The sequence below is a fragment of the Solea senegalensis genome, linkage group LG17 (assembly GCF_019176455.1).
Source record: "Solea senegalensis isolate Sse05_10M linkage group LG17, IFAPA_SoseM_1, whole genome shotgun sequence".
In the NCBI taxonomy this organism is placed as follows: Eukaryota; Metazoa; Chordata; class Actinopteri; order Pleuronectiformes; family Soleidae; genus Solea; species Solea senegalensis.
In genome coordinates, this window is record NC_058037.1 from 6,438,810 (window position 1) to 6,460,005 (window position 21,196).

The 21,196-nt window shown below is 39.1% G+C and overlaps 1 protein-coding gene across 1 annotated transcript in view; it reads left to right on the top strand.

Moving 5' to 3' along the window:
• atad2b (ATPase family AAA domain containing 2B) overlaps positions 1-18,070 on the top strand; it is a 65,276-nt gene extending 47,206 nt beyond the window's left edge. The window contains exons 27-28 of the mRNA XM_044048366.1: positions 10,646-10,774; positions 17,127-18,070. Coding sequence (XP_043904301.1) covers positions 10,646-10,774; positions 17,127-17,168 — 171 coding nt within the window. The 3' untranslated portion in view covers positions 17,169-18,070. The remainder of the gene's footprint in view (positions 1-10,645; positions 10,775-17,126) is intronic.
• The last annotated feature ends 3,126 nt before the right edge of the window (positions 18,071-21,196 follow it).

The following is a 21,196-nucleotide window of genomic DNA, read 5'->3' on the forward strand; positions in this document are numbered from 1 at the left end:
GAGGAACTCAATCATGAGCGAACCAGCCTTAAGCTTCCATATCCATAGGTCTGTCTGTGGCTGATGCTGTCACACTGCCCTTCTCAGATGGCTGATTCTTAAATTCTTCGGCTTATTCTTCCTTCCCATTCACCCTGTAGTTATTCCACTGTCTCCCTCCTGTTATCGCCCATCTATCAGCATTTCCTATCCCTGCTATCCAAACATGGAGGGAGCCAGTTACAATGGCAGGTCATTTTCTCATTCCTCAGTCAACAGGTGTTGTTCCTGCTACATTTGAAGGAAATAAGGTCATGACTCAAACATGAGTTTCTCACTAGATCTGCCAACTTATCTAAGGATGTGTTCGAGTAACAGAGAACATGTAGGAGCTCTGTAATGCGTTGCACGGTCACGCTACAATCTCACCTAATACCCCAAGTGTAAATTGGAGCCTCAGTTCAGTTGGCTCCCGTGACAGCACTTCTCACTGATCGGATGGGGGGCATGGGGTTTTAGAGCAGTGTAGTGTAATTGGTGTAAAAGAAGGGTTCTTCTGACATACATTTATTTTTTTCCCTCCATGCTACATATTGATAGGCTAGCCCACATTTGCCTAGTGTCTGTTACCAGTGTCCCATTGGGACGGTGGAGACAGCAAGGTATGCAATCTCGTCTTGCTGAATGTGGATCCATCTTTCAAATTGATTGACAAGCTTTTTAGTTTGAGCTTGATCTTAGTGCTTCAACTGGCTGTCCCATTGACCAGCCTCACACACAGCACTAATCTGGGTTATATTTGTTCATAGGGGGAAGAAAGGATATATCTAAAAAAAAAAAAACAGATTGTGAAAGGAGTGGACTGTGAATAATTGCTTTTTCATCCCTGGCTTACGGAACAAATTGAATTTCCGGTGTGCAGGATAAAAGTCACCATTTAAGCAGATATTTGCTGGCGTAGCTAAGACTGGCATGTTGCCTGATGTGTATTAGGGCCTTTCGTGAGTGCTGTGCTGTTCCTTCCCTTTTCACTCGGTTGCATTCATTGATTGTAGTGGGCTCATTATTTTTTACTTTTAAATGGATGGAAGAGACTCTGAAATCTTTCTGAAAATTGAACACTGTTATGGGTTTGTTCACAGACCCGACGCTCAAAGCCGATAGTACTGAGATGTGATTATTTCAGTATTCACATCCTGTCTTTCAGAGTAATGACACAGTTATTCGCTCTGATTCTCTTAGTGAAATCTACTTCTGTTATTGGCAGTTTCACTGAAATACTGCTTGATGGCATTTGAAACAAAATTAATTCCACTGCATGAATAAAAAGACCCTGAGGTTTGAGGCTTGTTTCTCCCAAAATGCGTCCTATTCTCTGCTGTTTTGTTTCATCAATAACCGGACACTTGTCTGCAGATGGACTAGAAGAAGTGGTGCTGACAATTGAGAATGAGAATTCAGTAACATGAAATCCAATCTCGCCCTGCCATTTTCCTCCATCTTCCCAAGAACACACAGATAATCGTTTGCTCTGCTGTGTTTTTTGTATTTTTTTTGCAGCTCCCTAAAAAGAGCTAGTGTTCCTAGTTGTTGGCACAGTATGGAGTCTCTCGGCTTGATGCTTTTGCCATTACAGCATGTCAGGATTTCCTGTTTTTAGAGAAGCCTGTCAACAGAAATGGCCTCGTTTCAGCTTGTCATCTGTGTTCATTTTTAGTGCTAATAACAGTGGGGGGGGGTGCCTCTGCTGAAGTAGCCATGGCACATGTCCGTTCAAAAGAGAACAGCTTAATAATACTGCTGGACAAGCCTTTGATTGTCAATAACATTTGAAGTGCGTCTTTTATTTTCATCCACTCAATTTATTTCATTCAATGGCCTTGACATTGCAGTCATTTGCCTGTAATTGTACTTGCAGAGCCGTGCCTCTTGGCCATGCATTGGAAGTCCAGTTGTGTCCGTAAAGGACATAACAAACGGGTTCCTCTATTTTCTTGCTGTTCTGCAGTAGTTTGCCTTTTAACTGAACCTTCAGGGTGATTAATTATACCCTTTTGCCTTTGTCGCACCTCATGTATCCCAGTTAAACCTTGGCTTATATAAACTTAAAGATATAGATTGTGTAGGATTTTGTACCTCTTATTAAATGCTTTCGTTTTTCTTTGTCACCCAGTAGTATCGGTCGACCAGGGAATGCACTTCAACATTAATGCTACCATAGATGTGTATGTCGTCACATTTGTTTGTTAATAGCTAAAGTAAGCCTCCGAGTCAGAGAAGAATTCATCTAACGTGTACTTTTATTACCAACAGAGACTCTAATGACAGTGAGTTATAAAAGGAGAAGCATGTGTCTATAAATTACAAGCCCCATGATGTGAATGTTTCAAATCTATTGATGACAGAATTCTACTACAGAGGATGATGTTGCAACAACTAATTTAGATGTGTCAAATGTTTCCTTGTTCTTATTTTTGGAAATGTTTTCCCATAATGCACGATGAACCGGTAATTTCAGTGTTGGACACTCTTATCTTCATGACAGACACACTGTGGTTATACTTCACCCGAAATGAATATGAGTTGATTAACTTTTATTTCCCTTGAGGATTAGTCCAAATTAAACAATTCCTTCTTGCTTGACCTAATCCGAAACAACCATTTTGAAAACATCTCTGTATCAGGTTATTTTGCAGGGGTGTTTGGGCTTATTTGTGGTAAGTCAGTGTAAAGGCGGTTTTCCTCCTTTATTAACTGGTGTTATTGGATCTCTGCTGTCTTAAACTTATAAAATATTAAAGCTTCCCTGTTTCTTATTTACCAAACATCTCTTTTTCTTAAACTTTAAGAGCTTTTTATTTCTCAGAATACCCTTTTCTTCTTGTCAAATGAAATCAGAAACGTTTTCCCATTTTACATCACTCAATCATTATCATTACCTTGATCTTGTAGTAAATGACACCCTGTACAAATACCTGCTCCTAAGGTATTTTTGTCTACATTTCCAATTACCTGCACCTCCACACTCCCCAAGTGCATAGTGGAAATTGGAACCGTAGCCATAATTTTAGTAAGGGAAAAAAATTACCTTGGATCAGCCAAAATATGTGAAGTAGTGTGAGCTGAGTGACAATAATTACCCTCCTCGAGGACAATGTTGCACAGCGTGACAGTCTCACTTTTTAACCACAATACTTGAGTAGATTTGGCCAACGCTGTTCTGCAAAAATCATCCTGCTGACTGAGCACAGCTGGGTTTCTATATGAAATATTGTCCCTATGTACTGACATGGCTAGATAAGAACAGAATGGTTAAATTGATAAAGTTGTTTACTCTATGTATGACGTACTTGCCTATATTGTATTGACTAATGGTAAATCCTGTAAAATGTGTAAATAAGATCTGATAAATGTTTGTTAATATTTTAAATTTTAAAATAATTAAATACTCATATCACATTTTAACCACAACCCTCAGTTTGTAACAAGGATAAATGTACATCAGTGATTTACGCTAAGTTAGAAACTCCTGTTGGAGGATGTAACTAGAGCTGCAACTAACGATTGTTTTCATAATTGATTCATCTGTTGATTATTTTCTTGATTTCATAGGTCCATAAAATGTCAGAAAACGTTAAAAAACGTTGATTTGGAAATGTTCTCAAATGTCTTGTTTTTCTGTTTCTGATTTCTTTGTTATCTGGAACAAAGGACCCAGAAAATATTAACACTTACGGAGCTAAAACAATCAGAATCATAAAAAAAGCAATGAATGAATCGATCATCAAAATAGTTGACGATTAATTTAGTAATCGATTAATGATCGATTATTGTTTCAGCTCTAATCCCATGTGTTAAATAGGACTTAGGTAATCAAATGACCATGAGCCATTTAAACATTAGCTGTTTATTTTGGTAATTTACCAGCTCCACTGGGCAGCCTGGCTGTTCTAGCTCAAGTGCCTTTATTGTAGCTTTGGTTGCTATAGTTACATGCTGATGGAACACCTTTGCTAAAGATAAATGAACTGTCATAGTCAATGGTATGAAAGAGGCTTGTGTGCTTGGCCTAATATTATGTAGAGATTTAAGACCTAATGGATGAAAAAATCTTCTCTCACACACTTTTGTTGAAGAGATATTATCTCTTGCTTTGAGGTTATTGAAGTGTCTGTGTTTCTGGCGGGTAACAGCTAACACTAGTGCACAACAACTATCTGCATATGTCTGCCTTATGTTTTGTCAACATAAATGGTGCTAATGCATGGGTAAGGAAACCTCCATTCTCTGCCCTGTGTGTGTCCACATGCAGGTGTATGTCCACGTTTAGGCATCTGCTACTGACAGGAGATGTCACTTGTAAGAAGAGCTGTATTGTTTTTGAACGTAACATTTTCTTTGAATTCTTGATAAATTGATAAGTTCCCAGGATAAATTGCTAGAAATGATCCATGCAACATTGCTAGGGTGTGTGGTGTAAATAAATCATAAGGAAACAAAACCACAAATTGAACCTGGACTTTGGGAAGTGAAATTAAATCAGATATTGAGATTCTAGTCAATATCCTGTATGAATTATGTTTTTGAGCAGGTTTACTCTGTACTTCAGAGGGACAGGAAACTGGCCCTTAATCCCTTAACTTTCTACTTAATGAACACAACTCAAGTCTTAATATTATTAATTAATTTATTTTATTTTTTAATCCTTCCTGTGTTCTGACTGGGTGTCCAATGCAGGTGTATAGTCTTACTGGAAAATACATTTCCCTATAGATTTAAAACCTGATAACATTTAGGCTTAGGTTAACATAAAAGCGGAGGTCTTAATTTAACGCACTGCGGAAAATACACGTCTTAATTAGGCCACATAAAAAAAATCACAAGCAATTAAACGATAAGTGTATTCATTTTATTAAAGTACTAAGTCGTGAAGCTTAATATAGATCTCACGCAAATGACCTTCCGCCCCATACTGAAGCATGCACAGCCATTGAGTGGCTGGGCATGTTCCACTGCTTTTATTGTTCTGAGTAAAGCCAACCGTTCCATATTGAAGATGAGGCGACAACCCAAGCAGGGTTTTTTACCTGCCCCGCTGAAAGGGAAGAGCATTTCATTTTAATGCGCTGAGACCATGATAATTTGATTTGTCATGATTGTCCCTGACCCTTGTAGCACTATCAATATTGCATTACCTTTGTGACCAAGAGCCCTGAAAGCCACATTATTTGTCACTGTGACTGGAGTTCGGTTTCATACCACCTTCTGCCCTTGCTGAATCCATTAATGGTATTAACCAAACTAGAATCATTTATTATTACTCATTTTGCTCCAAGTAAAAGCAGGAAGAAGAGGGTGAATTGTTCTTTTAGAGGCAGATATTGGTGGCTTAATTGTGTCCCTGGTGACGAGGACTGCTGGGCATCATATCCCTGTTCCCCCCCCCCCCTTTACTGCCTGGAATTGAAGCTTGTGAAGCAACCCTTGATGATCATAGACCCTTTAGTTAAAGAAGAATCTGGCACAGTACTGGAAGCATGCAAGCCACTGTTGCTGCTGTAGTTTTGTCCTGCACCCTCAATGCCAGCTCCTTTTTTAAAGTGGAACTTTGCTTTATACATCAATAACAAGATAAATTATGAATAGTGTAATACACAAGCCTGATCTTTGATCTCTGAGTTAACATTTATTAATTAAAAAAAATTTAGTATCTTTTAGTATCAATTCACACTGTTTTGTTAACAAGGTAGTGAGTTACAGTCACATCATTGGCAGTGTTGAAGTGTCCTTTTTGTATTATCTAGCTATTGTCATAACAGTTGTCGGATAATTATTTATTTAAAATGTAATTTACGTTACAATCACTGTCCGTAATGTTTTCTTGTCAGTCAGCCGGCAGTTGTTATGCACTCACTCACTCACTGAGACCCACCACTGCAGTTATGGTGGCTTTGATAGATCGTGAAACACACAGATACACGCATATATCACAGTTACTTCGGTGCAAAAAATGGTGAATTCAGCATTTTTCTATTTTGAGGTGACTTGACAAAAACTAACTATTAATGGAAAAAACATGTGGTTTGCTGACTGCCAGTGACTGAGATTCTGGTGTGAAAGAGACTGTGTTAAATTTATTAATTTCTGCATAATGTCTTTTGTGACATAATCCATATAGACTCCTAGCTAGTGTTTCTGCCATTCACTGAGGCACTGTTTCCTTATTTGAAAATCTGGAGCCAATAGAACAGTTAGATTATGGGGTTTGCCTTATAGTTGATGGTGTGACAGCATATCATCTGATTTAATTGGTCAGGGTTTAAATAGCGGAGCGACAGCCCAGTCAAAATGAACATAAATCCAGTATTAATTTGGTTTACAGCACTCTGAGTATTTAATGTCCTTAAAAACTTCTTTTTATGATCAAATCCTCTCTCACGGCGAGAAGTTGAATCTGTGGTCTTAAGAATAAGAAGATGTGAGTAACAATGGAGAGCGAAAGAAGAGCAGGGCGTTCGGAGTGGGTGAGGTTAAATGATCCACATCAGTAGCACTATTTAACACATGGGATTACTACCCTTTTGTGTGCACTGGAGTCACTCAATCACGGATCTTGTGCAATACACACTAGCATCATTAAGCCCACACTGTTGCTGACATCCTGATCAAGCTGAAAAAAGTACATGGCTGCAATCAGCTGGCTAACGGTGAATGAATCGAGAGAGGGAAGGAAAGACAAAGAGGAATTAAATGAGAAAAACAAGCTTTGGAAACAGAACTGTGTCTGAAAAAAATGTGGTTGAAGAGAAGGTGGAGAGAGCCTCTATAAAACATTGAAATAGGCTTGAGGTGAGAAGACACTATAAAAGAAAAGGTGCACAATAAAGAAGTGAAATGCACTTAACGTGAGAGATAGAAAACATGAAAAATAGAAGGCAATGCAGGAGCAGTTGGATGAAAGGAAGACTAGAGGAGTATCTTACAGAGAATTTCACATTATTACACACATGCAAAATGGATTGTAATGATGCTTATTAAAGCTTTTATGCACATGTTGTTAAAATTGGCATCTCACCATGATGCGCTCCATTTGGTCCTCGTTTTATGAGTTCTTAGGGCTGGGCTGAAACAATGAAACCTAAAAAGTCCCTTGATAATATACCAAGGGTACTGTGTAAAAAGCAGAAAGAAAGAAAATATGTTCAAAACACAGCAGCTGAGTGCTCTTTTTAAGGCAGGCATGATTAGAATTATCAATTTGCATGAATTGGGAATATGAGAGAAAGTCTTAGTATTCTTAGTTTCTGTGTGCACTTTTTTCATCAAGGGACCAAATTTATTAGATTGGCCAGGTTGAGGGTTTTATGTCAAAGGCATAGTACTGGTGAATCCTCTGCGACGGCCAGATTAGGTTATGGAATATTTGAAGGGCATTATCTTTTCAAATGAATGTTTCCAGCCTCTTGAGTTCAGAGTGGTAAGAACCCACTGGAACTCAGGCTGGTAAAGCATAAAAAATTAAACCTGTTTCCAGCGACTCAATACAAGGGAGATTAAAAATGATTCCCTCTGTTCTCAATAGTGATAGTGGGGGGGAGCATCAGAGGAATAGTGCATACATGCATGCACTTTACATGCATGTCCTGCATACACTCTAATCAGGCCCATTTTATAACGAGGATATGATTTCAGACATCTTGTCTTTTTTTTTAAATGTTAAACCATACAGTTAACATATATACGCAAAGCTTACTCATCTGGAGGTACCCTCTTAAATATTATTCCCACTTAGTTATGTAAAACAAAAGTGTGTAATTTTACTATGTTTAAACTCCATAGTAACATCTTAGAGTGTCTCCGTGGAGACACAGTGGCATGTAAATTATTTAGGAGCTCCTGGTCAACTTTTTTGCCTCCAAAAAACATTTTAATTAAATGTTAAGTTTCTAAAATTGTACAATGGACACAGGAATGGAGTCTCCTGTAAAGTTATTGCACTCTAGAGTTATCAAGGTATTAGACCTTTAATTAGTTCAAAGGGCTTTGGCTTGTTTCAAAGTTTTAACAGACAGTTTTACTCCTTAAAACTTGCCTCAGCAATCCTTAGCACCTTCATGACATTCCAAACTTTTAAGTCATTGATAAAGCAAATAAAACTAATAAAACAAATTAGTTTCTGGTTAGTCATCTCCTCAGTTCATATTGTTATTGAGAAATTTCAGTTAACAGAACATGTTGGAGGTCAAGTAGAGCTCTGGAGGATCAACTAACGTTTTCAGTAAAACTAAACATAGGATTGCTAGGGTTATTCACGACCTCAGTATGAATACAATAGACCTTGTACTGTAGAAGATTCCGCTGACTCAGGCACTCTTTCACTGTGAGGCTTCGTCTGAACAAATGTGACCTTTATGAAAGCATCAAACTTTCCTGCATCCTCACCACAGAATTCAGCATCAGAGCAAATTCCCAGTTGAAGTGAACATCTAAACAAGCCTGATGCATTCTGCAAGCAAGTCCTGTGGGCAGATTAAATTTAAATAGGACCTTTGTCTGAAATAAGAAAAGGTATGTTTGGAGGAAAGGCGTGCAGAATTTCAGAAAAAGAAATCCTTTTTTCAACCTTTAGTTTGTTGCGGTGAACAATTCACTCACTATTAAAAAACAAAAAGAAGATAGACGAGGATGGCTTATTCAACATAACAAAATAAACTCGCTTCAAAACACCTTAAAACCCACTAGTGACTGATGCTGAAGGTTTTGCTATGGCCCTCACTGTTTTCCTACCTCCACATTAACTGAAAATCTATAGCTGGACCTTAAAAGAGAAGGAATGCTTACCCAAGAATCTTGAATAAGTACAAGCCCTTTGAAAAGAAAGAAAAAAAAAAGATCTTTACAAACCATGATTCTTTCCCAAATATGCCCAAACCTTTGTTGTGGACCAATTTCATTCTTAGGTATTTTGATTATAAAAGGTGGAAATATTGAAGAATATTGAAGAACATGTCATGTTTATTGATGTCTTTAACAAGTAAGGTCATCTTTTAGTAGCAGACATTCTCACCAGATTTGCCTCAGTGTTAAAATTCCCGTCTTTATCCATAATGTTTACGCTGTCATATTGCACGAGATAAACTGGCCTGTCCGTGTTATTTATGTTGATAGCTGTGGGGAAGCATCTGAATTGCCAACAGTAAGGGTGGATCTCAAGGACAGCTGGTGTTTGAAATTCACTTCCCTAAGTCTGTGCGATGTGTTTGTGCTGCAAAGTGAAGACGTCCTTACAGCGAACTGAGGTTCTGCTTCTAAAGTTAAATATGTGCTCACGCGTTACGTCTGACTGAACGTGACAATAATCGAGACAACTCGTACAGTGACTAAAGCGCTGTTTACTTTTTTTGCCCCTGTAATTATCTTTTGGATACTTGCTGACGAGAGGCTTTTAAAAACATTGACCTCGTATTCATCTTGACATTGCCTTGGTTGTGTGTGTTTAACATACGCTGTCCCTCCGGTAAGTGTGTAGACACACTTTACAATTTCTCTGCCTTGAATCAGTAATGCAACTTTAATTATTGTGCCGTTGCTCACGTAGTCCGTGCATTCTGATGAGTCCCGTGTTTAAATAGATACACGCAGACTTTGGCTCGGTTAAAATGTGAGGAACAGGTCAATCTAAAGGCCTCTTTGACTGTCCAGAATGTTTTAATTAAAGTAGCAGTGAAATGTAAACTTGGTTCTAATTATGATTAGCTTTAATTAGCTGTCACTCTGATCTTAATTGCTTTTGAATTTAGCTGACCTCCACATTCTTCGTCTCCGTGCGCCAACATCACTGCTCATTTGGTATGGCTAGTTATTCAGCACAGTCTCTCCCTTCTCCTTTCACGTGGTAATAGATATGTATAAGAATGGTGTTGCATTATACCATTATGGTCAATGGCTGTTATTAAAAATATGTAATAATAATATTAATAATAATAATAATGATAATAAAAAAATCTAAATACAGTTTCAGAATACAAATAACATGATATTGCATAAATAAACAAGTGCCTCTTGAATCATTCATTTATTTTCCATTGCAGTAACTGCCCACTTCCCAGTGTAGTAGTTAATAATTAAGAATAATATTTTTGGCTACCTGTGCGAAGAAAAAAATCTTGTTTTTCACTGTGAGCACAGCAGACATTATGGCTTGCAGCGCTCTCCCTCTCTCTCTCTCTCTCTCACACTCTCTCTGGATTCACTTGGATTATGTCTTGGAAGTTTTGTTATAAATAGAATTCCAGCAGAAAATGATGAAAAATGTCCTGTCTTTGGTCTTTGTTGCGTTTCACAAATACAAATACATTTATTTTTTTGGAAAAGTTTGGAAAAAAAACAACACAACTACTTCTAAAAAGGTGTCAAGTGTGGAGAATAATTGCATTAAGCCGTTACAGTTACACCTGGATGAGTGGGAAAGGTGTTCTTCAGCTGATTACAGAGGGAAAAAAAATAGCAGAGATGTGTTACCTTTTCGACCCCACCCTGACTGAGCTCTTGCACTTAGTGGCCGGTTAAACCCCTGGAAGGAGCAAAGGAAGGCTGTTGTGTGGGAAGTTTGTGATGTTTTAAGTGCCATCGATTTCATGTATTTCTTTGTTTTATCTCCTCACAGGTGCTACTGGACATGGCGGTGAGGAAGAGCGACGGCTACAGTGTGGAGCAGCTGGAGAGACTGTACTCTCTCCTCAGCCAGTGTATCTACAAGTACCGCAGAGAGTATGACAAGACCCAACTACTGGAGGTCAGTTAAACAGACACACTGAGTCAGCTCTTCTAAAGTGCATTAACAGTCTAAACTGTTCTCAGTAGGATATCTAGTCGATTAAAGCAAGCATCGGCAAAAAAGCAACAAAAAAACTCTCATGCTCTTACAGCTACATAAAAATGAAATATAAACGTAACATTAAGTAATACAATGCAGTTTATCCGATTGTAGTCGTGTGTGAGAGTACAGCACAGAGATGTATGCTTTATATTGATATTAATGAAGATTGTATACATTTTATGTTTCAGGGAGCCACCCGTATATAATATATATACCTTATATTCTACATTGTAGAGCGACTGCAGTGGGAAATTACCAGGGGCATAATATGGAAAGAAAGGAGGATGAATGAATATGATTTATTTGGGGAACACAAACAAATATAAGTTTGCTGATTCTGTCATGCTGACCATTTATTTCACTGAAATTCAGCTCGGATCCTTTTTATATTAGTTGTTTCCCCTGTAGGGTTGCAATGGTATGAGTGTTTTTTTCCGAGAGTTATAATATTATACCCGTCTCACAAAATAGGTTTCCCTTGTTCTGCATCTATTTAAAGTTAATGTACCTGTAAGATTGAATATATCATTAGATCATCACATTTTCTTTAATGTAAAATAGGCATAGCCGTTTCAGTGAAACTCTGTGGCATAACTGAACCTAATGGGTTATTTTTATTTAATTGGATAGGGCATTCATGTACTGGTCACTGAATTTGAGGGTCTGGACCATGTTTTGTACAGAACATAAACAGGAGAATTAATCATTTTTCTAGAGCTTGAAGACCGAGTGAGGGTTAGGGTTGAGTGAGGTGGGGGTGGGGCTATATGCAATCACCTCACACCATTAGCAGGCAATTATGGAAAGGTTTGTTGGAAAAAAGGAAAGCCGGTGGACCTGAATGGTCTTAGCAAACGTTTAGTGTTGGCAAAAGATTCCAACTGCACATTTTTTTTTTTTTTTTGGTGGTCATTTCGGCTCCATGGCAACAGAAACCAGCTCCTCCTCTCTGGCTCAGGTGCATTGTTTTCACCTTTGGCACTTTGACTGAGCGCTGTCCGTGGTTCTGATCACTTCCCTATAACCTCTCCTCCCTACTTTTCCAGTACAACAGCCAAAAAAATAACATCCACATTGTTCGTTAGTTACGTTATTAGTGACTTACACGTACAAGGGTCCGTCATAGCTCTGGGGCACGTCGTTATACATCACACTGTTGGTCTGAGCTCCTATTGATGTAGTTAATAAATGAGGGATCACTAAAACGTCACAAACGACCATTATTTTACTGCAAACATTTTCTCATCTCTCATTAAATATTATGAAATCTATTAACTGAAAATGAGTGACCCACCGCCATGCCATGCGTGTGTAAGTGTTGGACGAGTCAGTGTAGAGTGAAGTCTCTCTCAGTATCTCAGCCTTTAACATTAGTTTTCTTACAAACCCAGAGTGAAGCAGAATTCTTGAAAGCAGACATTAAATTAGCAAGATAGAGTGACAAAAATTGGCCCCCAAAATGACAATCGCCCAAACTTAGTGGGGCATAACATCATTTTCTTCATTTGACCTGCAGGGTTGACATCTTGAAAGCAGAGTAGGTCGAGTCGTCTGACTAACTTCCTTCATGAGGCCAAGGCACTTTTTTTTTTTACACCAAGGCATAATGGAACAATGAATGGGGGCATATAAACTCTGTGGTTTGAAGTAGAATATTTCTTTTGGGAGCATAAATGTAGACATTTACACTCTGAGTTAAGGTAAAAACGGGGAATTGAGTTTGGAAGTCATCATGGCAGAAACCGCAGTAGGTGAGTTGGTATTAGATGATACATTATCCAGCCTGGAACTACAGCTGGACATTAATGGTGTGAACCTGTATAGTATCAATATAAATCTGTCTAACTGTTGAAAGAGCTCCACAATAGGATCTAATGAGGACAGTAGGGACCTCTGTGTGAGCGTTGCATAAGATTGTATTCAGTAGTTGTGTGTATGTGATGTTTAGAGGCAAAGTAAATCCAGGAGCTGGAATCCAAAGCGTTTTTCAACAGCTTTTGTTATCAAAAAGGGAGGGTAAAGTGGTATTTTCTATAGTTTAGTAAAAAACAACAACATATAAGCAGCTCAAGATCTATACGTTGGTATTTAATATTTCTTACTAGTACATTTCAGCCTGTATGGCATTAGAATTGCTATATTTTGCACTTTTCCTCTTGAATTACAGGTTTTAAAATAGTTGCTATTATTCAGAGCCATAAATCATAAAAAACGAAAGTGTTGATAGTAGCACATTAAGGTGTGGTATGTCAGTCTTTTTCTAACCACAGTACATTCTGTGCATACAGTAAATAAGGATCAACAACCCCCAGTACAAGGTCATGTTTTTTTTTCCCTTTTCCTTCATTTTTTTCATCTCTAATCTCCTTTGACAATGTTCCATACAGAAAAAGCTGCTGTGTATTTTCCCAGAATCCCATCTGGTCATCTGCTGCTGCTGTAGGATGTCGTGCAGACAGTGGGTCAGAGATGTCAGTGTCCTGGTGCTGGTAGCTAGAGCTGGCTGTCAGGGTGTCAGAGTGGGAACAGTACATAGGAACGGGAGAGAGCAGTCAGCCAGGTGGTGCTGCTTGTCTCCAGGCCGGCTGGCAGAGGTGGGGAGGGGGCGCGTCTGGGTTCATCTCGTACTGCCAGCCTAAATTGGTGTTCCCAGAGCAGAAATGTCAGCTCGTTTGGCACACGCTTTGTTTGCCTGTGTTTTCCAACACTCGGCTCGACTCGCGGCTGGTCATCTCTTTGTTACTCCCCGGAGAATGCAAAAACATGTGCACATGCATGCGCGTATGCGGGGGGCTGAAGCCATTTCCACTTAATGTTGCACTCCATTGCAGTGTATGGTGAGCTGTGGAGCCGAGTGAAATGGAGCGTGTCCATACATTTGTCTCCTTTACTCTCTGTGCATCCTCCTCTGGGTACGGCCTGTCTCGGTCTTCTGGAAGAACTGACCTTTCGGCAGATGGAGTGGACTCCTCCCTACTTCCAGTTCAGGCCAGAGGGACCATCTCTGCTCTGTACACAATAACGCCAGCCATGATCCCTGCTACAAATTGCCATTTATATCACACTTGGCTTAGCAATACATTTTCCTTGTATCTCAGACCACAATTAAAGACTTTGTAGGAGCCTTTGACCTTTATCCTGGGTCTGTGTGAAGCCAGAGCTGCACATCCCACTGGCTCAGGGACCTGGACATCATATTATTTGTGTGTTTGCTGCTGCAGATTGCAGACGTATATTGCAAAAATAAACCACACTGGATTTCTCGGTGCATTTAGTTATTTGGCAGCATCTTGTTGACCCTTGCTGGTAGGCAGTGAAATATAGATGACCTGACTACATGAGAAGAAAATTAAGAGCATGTGCACTCTATAAATGATTTATGGTAAGCGTCTGAAGACACTAAGCAGCAGTCTTGAACACTCACACAAAGAGATAAATCATAAAACAGAGAGAAAGTCATTTTGCTGTTGACAGTTGCCCCTGCAGAGCACAAAGCGTTTCATCCTTGTGAACCTGTTGACAGTATCTTGTGAGACAACCCCTTCATCTGGGCATAGAACACAAGATTGTTCTCACTTGACTCTCTTTTTTCTTTTTTGAAAAAAAACAAACAAAACAACTTACATCTTCTTTTTTTTCTTCTAAACTTTCCTAATCTACAAGTACACGCCACAGAGAGCCCGGCTCTCCCAGGGTTTGCTGAAAATTTGATCTGGGAAATGAAGGAAATCAGTAGCTGAGGTGGAAAGAGATGAGATGGGTTCAGAGGAGCGGGTACACCAAAGTCATTTATAATACCTTTGTCACAAAAGGGTTGAACATCACAAGTTGATGACATCTTAACAGTGTAGAGCACACAGAGCTGGAGTTCTCCTTTGCAAAGTACTGATGCCTCCTTTGGGAAATAAAACCCCTCCATCTGCAATGCTGCTACATCTCACTCATTAGCTATGCAAGAGCTTTGTGACACCAAGGCTGACTCCTGCCCGTGCTCGAGAAAGATGGTGCTACAGGTCTTACTTTTTCTCAAGGCTTTCCACAAGGACAAGGAGAAAGATTCAGTCTATATAAGCTCACATTTAGTGGCCTCTAGCACATTTTAATGTCATTATTTCATTATATACACTTTCACTATGGGAAATTATATTTTATTTATAAGATGAGACATTACAACTAAATATTATTTATAGAGCAATAAATGAACACAACCTTTTGCATTTTATCGATCTTCTTCATGCGAGTGGCTGAACAAATCTTACAAAAGCAGAACTTAAATGAACAAAACATTTTACAATATGTTGAAAAGTTACAAAAAACATTACAGAACAGTTATTTGTGTGGGACGACTGGAAAGATGCAGACTCCTGTACAGTGTTGACAAGCTTGACAGCATTTTCAAGTGAATAATGCAGAGTCACCATGATCAACTGAATGCGCTTGCAATAATATCATATCGTTATATTTCAAAAAAGAGAACAGTATCAGTCTTCCTTCCTGTCCTCTGTTACTGGCCGTAAGTCATTCTAGTAGAGCGACTGTCTGAGACGAACCATGACCGCCCATTTCTCCGTTTGTTTATTTTTTGACTCGGACATTATAAATGTATGGCAAACTAACGGACAGCTTTTCCATAACACTTACACTTACATTAACCAGTGCACAGTTTCTGTTTGAAGGTCTGTAGACAAAAAAAGGTTTAAAAATGATTGCTTTTCTGTAGGCTTGTTCAAGAAGTGGTTTGATATCAATGTTATTTGCATGCAGTGTTGCCCCCCCACGCCACGCAGAGAGCAGTCGGGAATCACGGCTTTGTATTAAAATATGACCAATTATGCCTCTCAAAAGCAGGAATTAGAAGCCAAGGCCCCAAATAAAAGGTCTGTTACCTCCTGCAGTTGAGGTGTATAACGGCCTCAGTCACTTTGACAAAATATGGTAATAAAGTAGCTGCCCGGTCTTCACTGAGTAGTCAGGTATTTGGCTGGCAGCCAGGGCTTATGGAAATCTGTTTTTTTTTTTCTTCCTGTCCGACATAGTAGATTAGTGAGACGGGGGAATTTGCTGCAGAGGCTGAGTTTAGTGGATGGGAAGGTGATTCGCCTTCAGTCAGATAAAGTTGCAGTCACAGGTGCAAAGATTCAAGGTGTAAGAGCTTATTTATGTGATGGTGCGAGGGTTAGTGAACAAATGGTTCAACAGAAAGCATCAATGTTTTAGGGAGTGTGTGAATCATTTTTACAGTCCACTGCTCCACCCAGTACCTGACCTATTGGTTTGCTCCCAGTGCAAAGTGCTCGGTATCATATGTCACAATTATGGTAATTATCATAAAGTGAAACTTTAAACTGCCCTGTAAGTTCTGTGTCAGAACTTAACATATGCAGTTTGCTTGTTTGTTTTTTTTCCCCCAGCTAATTCTCCAAAGCTTAAATATATTCAGTTTATTATTAAGTAAAATAGCAAATATTCACATTACAGCTGCTGTAAGTGGTTCATTTTTGGAATTTCACTTTGTATTCACTTTCTGTCAGAAGACTTAACAATTAATCACTTAATGATTTCAGCTTCAAAAAAAAAAAGCCTCATCTGCCGTTTCCTTTCTTGGTTGAAGAAATGATTTGGGAATCATACTTTTAAATAGATTTATATCAAAGCAATTACTGCACCAGAAGATATTGTTGCCTTTATCATTTTTCAAGGCTGAAAAGGCCTTTGCCACTTTTGCTGTTACTTGATAATTACACAAATAGCTCCTTCTCTTGGCGTCTCTTGTTGCCAGGTTGTTGTGTGTGTGTGTGTGTGTGTGTTGCAAAAGTTTTGCGTTCAAAGTGTGAAATTGTCGTCTCCTGTGAAGTTGATATTCTTTAACTGTCGTAAATGTCGATTGTTATCCTCTAGCGTTGTCTGTCGTACTGACTCAGCCATTCAGATGAGAGACACACACACACACACACACACACACACACAGTAACATCTTCCAGGCATTAATCATAGTCTGTTGCAGGCGAACATCCATCTCTCTTCCTGTGGCTCTGTTCAGTTTTAGTCAGTGTCAAACTCTGCTGTTTTCACGCTGGGAAAAATTGCCTGTTTCATTCCAGCACAGCTTTGCTTCATTTTACATCATTTATCATGGTGAAAGCTGTTGTTTGCTGTAGGAAATTTCCGAGTAACATTGAAACCATGGTGCATAGATGCTTTGTACACACATCAAGAGTCGACTGTGATGGCTGAGACTAAGCCGCACGTGTTTGTTTTTCTCTCGCAGGACTTGGAGGACCGAATCCAGCATTTTGATACATTCCTGTGAGATGGAGAACATTTATCAGGTCAACCCTGAAACAGCCTGGGACCACAAAGACAAAAAACACAAACTGACTCAGTGAAAGTGAACGAGCTTCTAAAATCCAGCCCTCAACACAGAAATCAAACACGGGAATCCCCACGTCCTCCTTTTTTGCCGGGAGGGAGCACGAGGACAGAGACATTCAAATGGTGCTATCGTCTCAGGAACCTGGCCAGATCCAGACCCATTCTACACAACCAAACTCCTGGAGGTGTGTCAGACACACACACATACACACCCACGGTGACGGGCAACTCTGGTGCTACTCGGGTGCTATCCTAACTTTGATCCATGCTGCTCTCGCGATTACTTCTTAACTTGGACGATTAGCAAAACCAACAGATTGGGTGATGTCATATCGCAACCTGGCGGCTTCTTGCCGGAAGCAAGCCATGCACACATGCACACATGCACACACACACAAGATTGGGGATGCATGTATATCTACAAACACACACACACACATTTGGATTCTCACCAGCAAAAGTGTGAATGCTAAATGCCGCTCGAAGAAGTTAGAAGATATTCTGAATGGCTGAACTACATTATTGCTGAGCTCATCTTGCTCTCAAGTGCAAGAGCTCTTCATCATAGGCCAGTTTTATGTGGATCTCTTCTCTTGTTTTTCTTTCTTTCTTTCTTTCTGTTCCTGCCATTTCAGCGACTCAATTAGTTCAGTATCTGAGCCACCGTCATGAACACTCACCCACGACTGGAGTTTACAAAAACTTTTTGGTGCAAGCATCAACCTGCTGAGGTTAGCACAGCAGGAGTAGAAGTGATTATATCCTCTTCATTACAGCAGTCATCAGGTGTGGAAAGCTGTTAGCCCCCTCAGTGTTTGTCTCAATGTCACTGTCGAGAGTGGGGGGAAGAGCTCCGTAGATCAGCTGTAAAAAAACAAAACAAAAAAAACCCACTTTGCTGAACACATTTTTGCTCACAGACTGGCTCTGCCATTCACAGCCTCAGCTGATTGTCACGTCCTTAATAGTTTGTGTGCGAGCTGCACCCTCACCCCACTTTAAATCACAGCATGAATGTGTCGTCCCCCCTCCACTCAAGCCATGTCCGCCTGTTCATTTTCCTATCAACACCCCAGCCGAGGAACTGGAAGTAGTATGAATTGGAAATGTGTCTGTAGTTTTGCACTGCCTAGTGTGTGCCTTATTTTGAACCTCACGAAACTCTGATAAATTCACCAGGATAGGATTATTTTTATCATTATTATTATCATCATCATTATTATTATTATTTACTTATTGACAATGAACACACCCCAGTTTGGGGCGGGTCTTAACCACTGAGGTCAACAAAATGATATATGTATCTCAACGCCATGACGTTGCTGAACTACATATCAACATAGGTAATAAACACAGTTTATTGAAGGCATTTGAAGACTTGAAGGACAAAAATATACTTATGTTGTGTTAGTGTGAGGCCATGTTGTTATTTTTAAGCCTTGTTAAATAAATAAATAAATAAATAAATAAATAATAAAAATGAATAAATAACGGACGGACAGGTGGGGTCAGTCTCCACCTGGATACACAGCAGGTGCAAAGAGGTTTGATTTCTTTTTCACTTTTTCATAGAAGGCAAAAAATAATTTTTAGAAAAAAATAACAAGTAACAATCAAAAAAAAAGATCTGTTGTGCCAAATGTTATCCACTCTTTCAGACGGTGCTGACATAACAGCAGCCTGATCCCAAGAATTCTGTTCCACCGACGGCATTGCTCTGTGGAATCGTCGTACGTGTCGAGTATTTGATAACTTTTTTTTTTTTACTTTTTTTATAAGATACTTTGCTTAAGTGGATTGTTGTTGTTGATTTTTTTTGTGCATGGGTTGTGAATCCACATTGAACAAGGCCATTCTAGGCAGTGCCCGTCACTAAGGTGTATAAAGCATTACGTTATTCTTTGTCCTCTCACGTGTGTACCGACTTTATACATGCATTTTATTCTGTTCTCTCAGCACCAGACAAGAGAAGCTTGATTCTCTCTTCTTTCTTTTTTTTTACTTGAGTAAACGAAGGCATTTACTGAAGCTTTACAAAGTTGTCACGCAATGTTCGTATTATTTGTAGGTGGGAGACGTCGTATTTTGAGCAGTCGTAGACAGTTGGAGAAGGCCCCCTTGTTTTTCTCAGAGCAGTTTTGTCCAACCCTCCGAACCTCTTGGTGCAGCTCTGACCCCGGCTCACCTCTGCCTTTACTCAGATTCTAGGTCACGAAATAGAAAAGACGAGCGAAGACCAGATGCAAACTGGCGACGACAGGTTAGCACTTGGACTACTGCAGAGAGAAAAACCAACGCTACCTCAGCTTAATTTATTAAAAATGAGAAAAAAGAAAATTGTTTACTGGGTACAACAACAGTATTTTTTTCATCCCCTCGAAATACTGTTGCAAAATCTACAGTACCGTCATAGGTACCAGATCAGTGCAACCACAGCTGCTGCAGTAATCCAAGAGTTGTTTGTATCTCTCTGATTGTAATGTATGTTTGCATTTGAGCCAGATAATGATTGCGTAGGTTAAAAAAAAAGGCTTGTTCATGTATACTTAATGCTTTACTTTCAGGTTCTTATAATTTCTACTGTACCTTTGACACTTACGGGGGCGTCCTGGATCTGCTCCTCCATCATATTATCATCCCATATCTTCAAAGCTACAGAGAAATAGGTTTTTCTCTTTTTTTGGGGGGGCGGGGTGGGCATATTTTCATCTCATGATTCAGATTATTTATTATTATTAAATATGTTTTACACCTAATATTCAGTAAATTGTCTTTTTGTATGTTTGACTTTTTTTTTTAAGGGGAACGGGGAAGCATTTAGAGTTTGGGCTGAAGTGCGCAGCGTTTGTGTAGCAGGTTTCTTCAGCGTGTTCGGGGAAAAACTAAGGGTTACCAGGTCTCTCAGGTTCAACACGCGACAACATACCCTTTCAACTTCTCTATTTATTTCATTGTTCTGATGTGTTTTGCTTTGTTGGTTACAGACTGTGGCATACTGGAAGAGACGAGCATTAGGATGGAACAGATCTTTAAAACATAGTGGCTGTGCAGCACAGCCCAGGTAGAGGAACAGGATCAGATTAACTTTTATGAAATTAAATATAGACATTGGGAATTAATATATGGGTAGTTTAAATGTCATACATTGTGATCTTCCTTTCTTGTTATAAATGGTAGCCAGTTTGGACTAACAACCAATTTTTGTCTGGTAGTTATAACTTAACTTAGTCCAGCATGCAGAAGGAGAAAGGGTTTGTTCTATCCTGAATTACTTTGTTCCTCCCAACGTTTTTTTTTTTTCCAAGTCAAAACCTTTCATAACTTTTGTCTATTCTTTCCTTTTGTGTATTTAACACACTTGTTTGCATTGTTACTTTAGTGTAAGTTATATTTGAAATGGAACATTTACTGTATTTCTCAAATAAACTGCTGTGATATACTTGAATAAAAGTGCAAACTGTAACATTTGTGATGTTTTTTAATTTGGAGAATGGGGAAATGCACTAGGGCTGCAAGGGTTCTTTGATTAATTAATCGATTCCTGAATTAATGGTCAACTATTTTGATTAATTGAATCCTAATAATCTGTCGATTAATTGGTTTCAGTGTTTTTTTCAATAATTATAACATTTTTTTCAGATTTTTCAGCTTCTTAAAAGTGAATATTTCCTGGTTTCTTTGCTCCATATGACAAAGAAATCATTAAAACTGAATCATTTTCATTCGTGGACAAAACCAGACATTCGATGTGGAATAGCAGGTTGAAGATTGTTGCAGAGCCCGGTTTTAGTTGAATCTCCTTTTCCAAAATCACACCTTGGTGTTTTTATATCCCCAAAAATGCTCTTTTTATCCATGTGGTGTATTAAAGACACGTTAGAATATAGTCTTACCTGATGCCAGCAGAGTGATCGTCCTTGAGAAAAGTAAATTACAGGCTACACTGAAAAAACACAGACAAAGTGC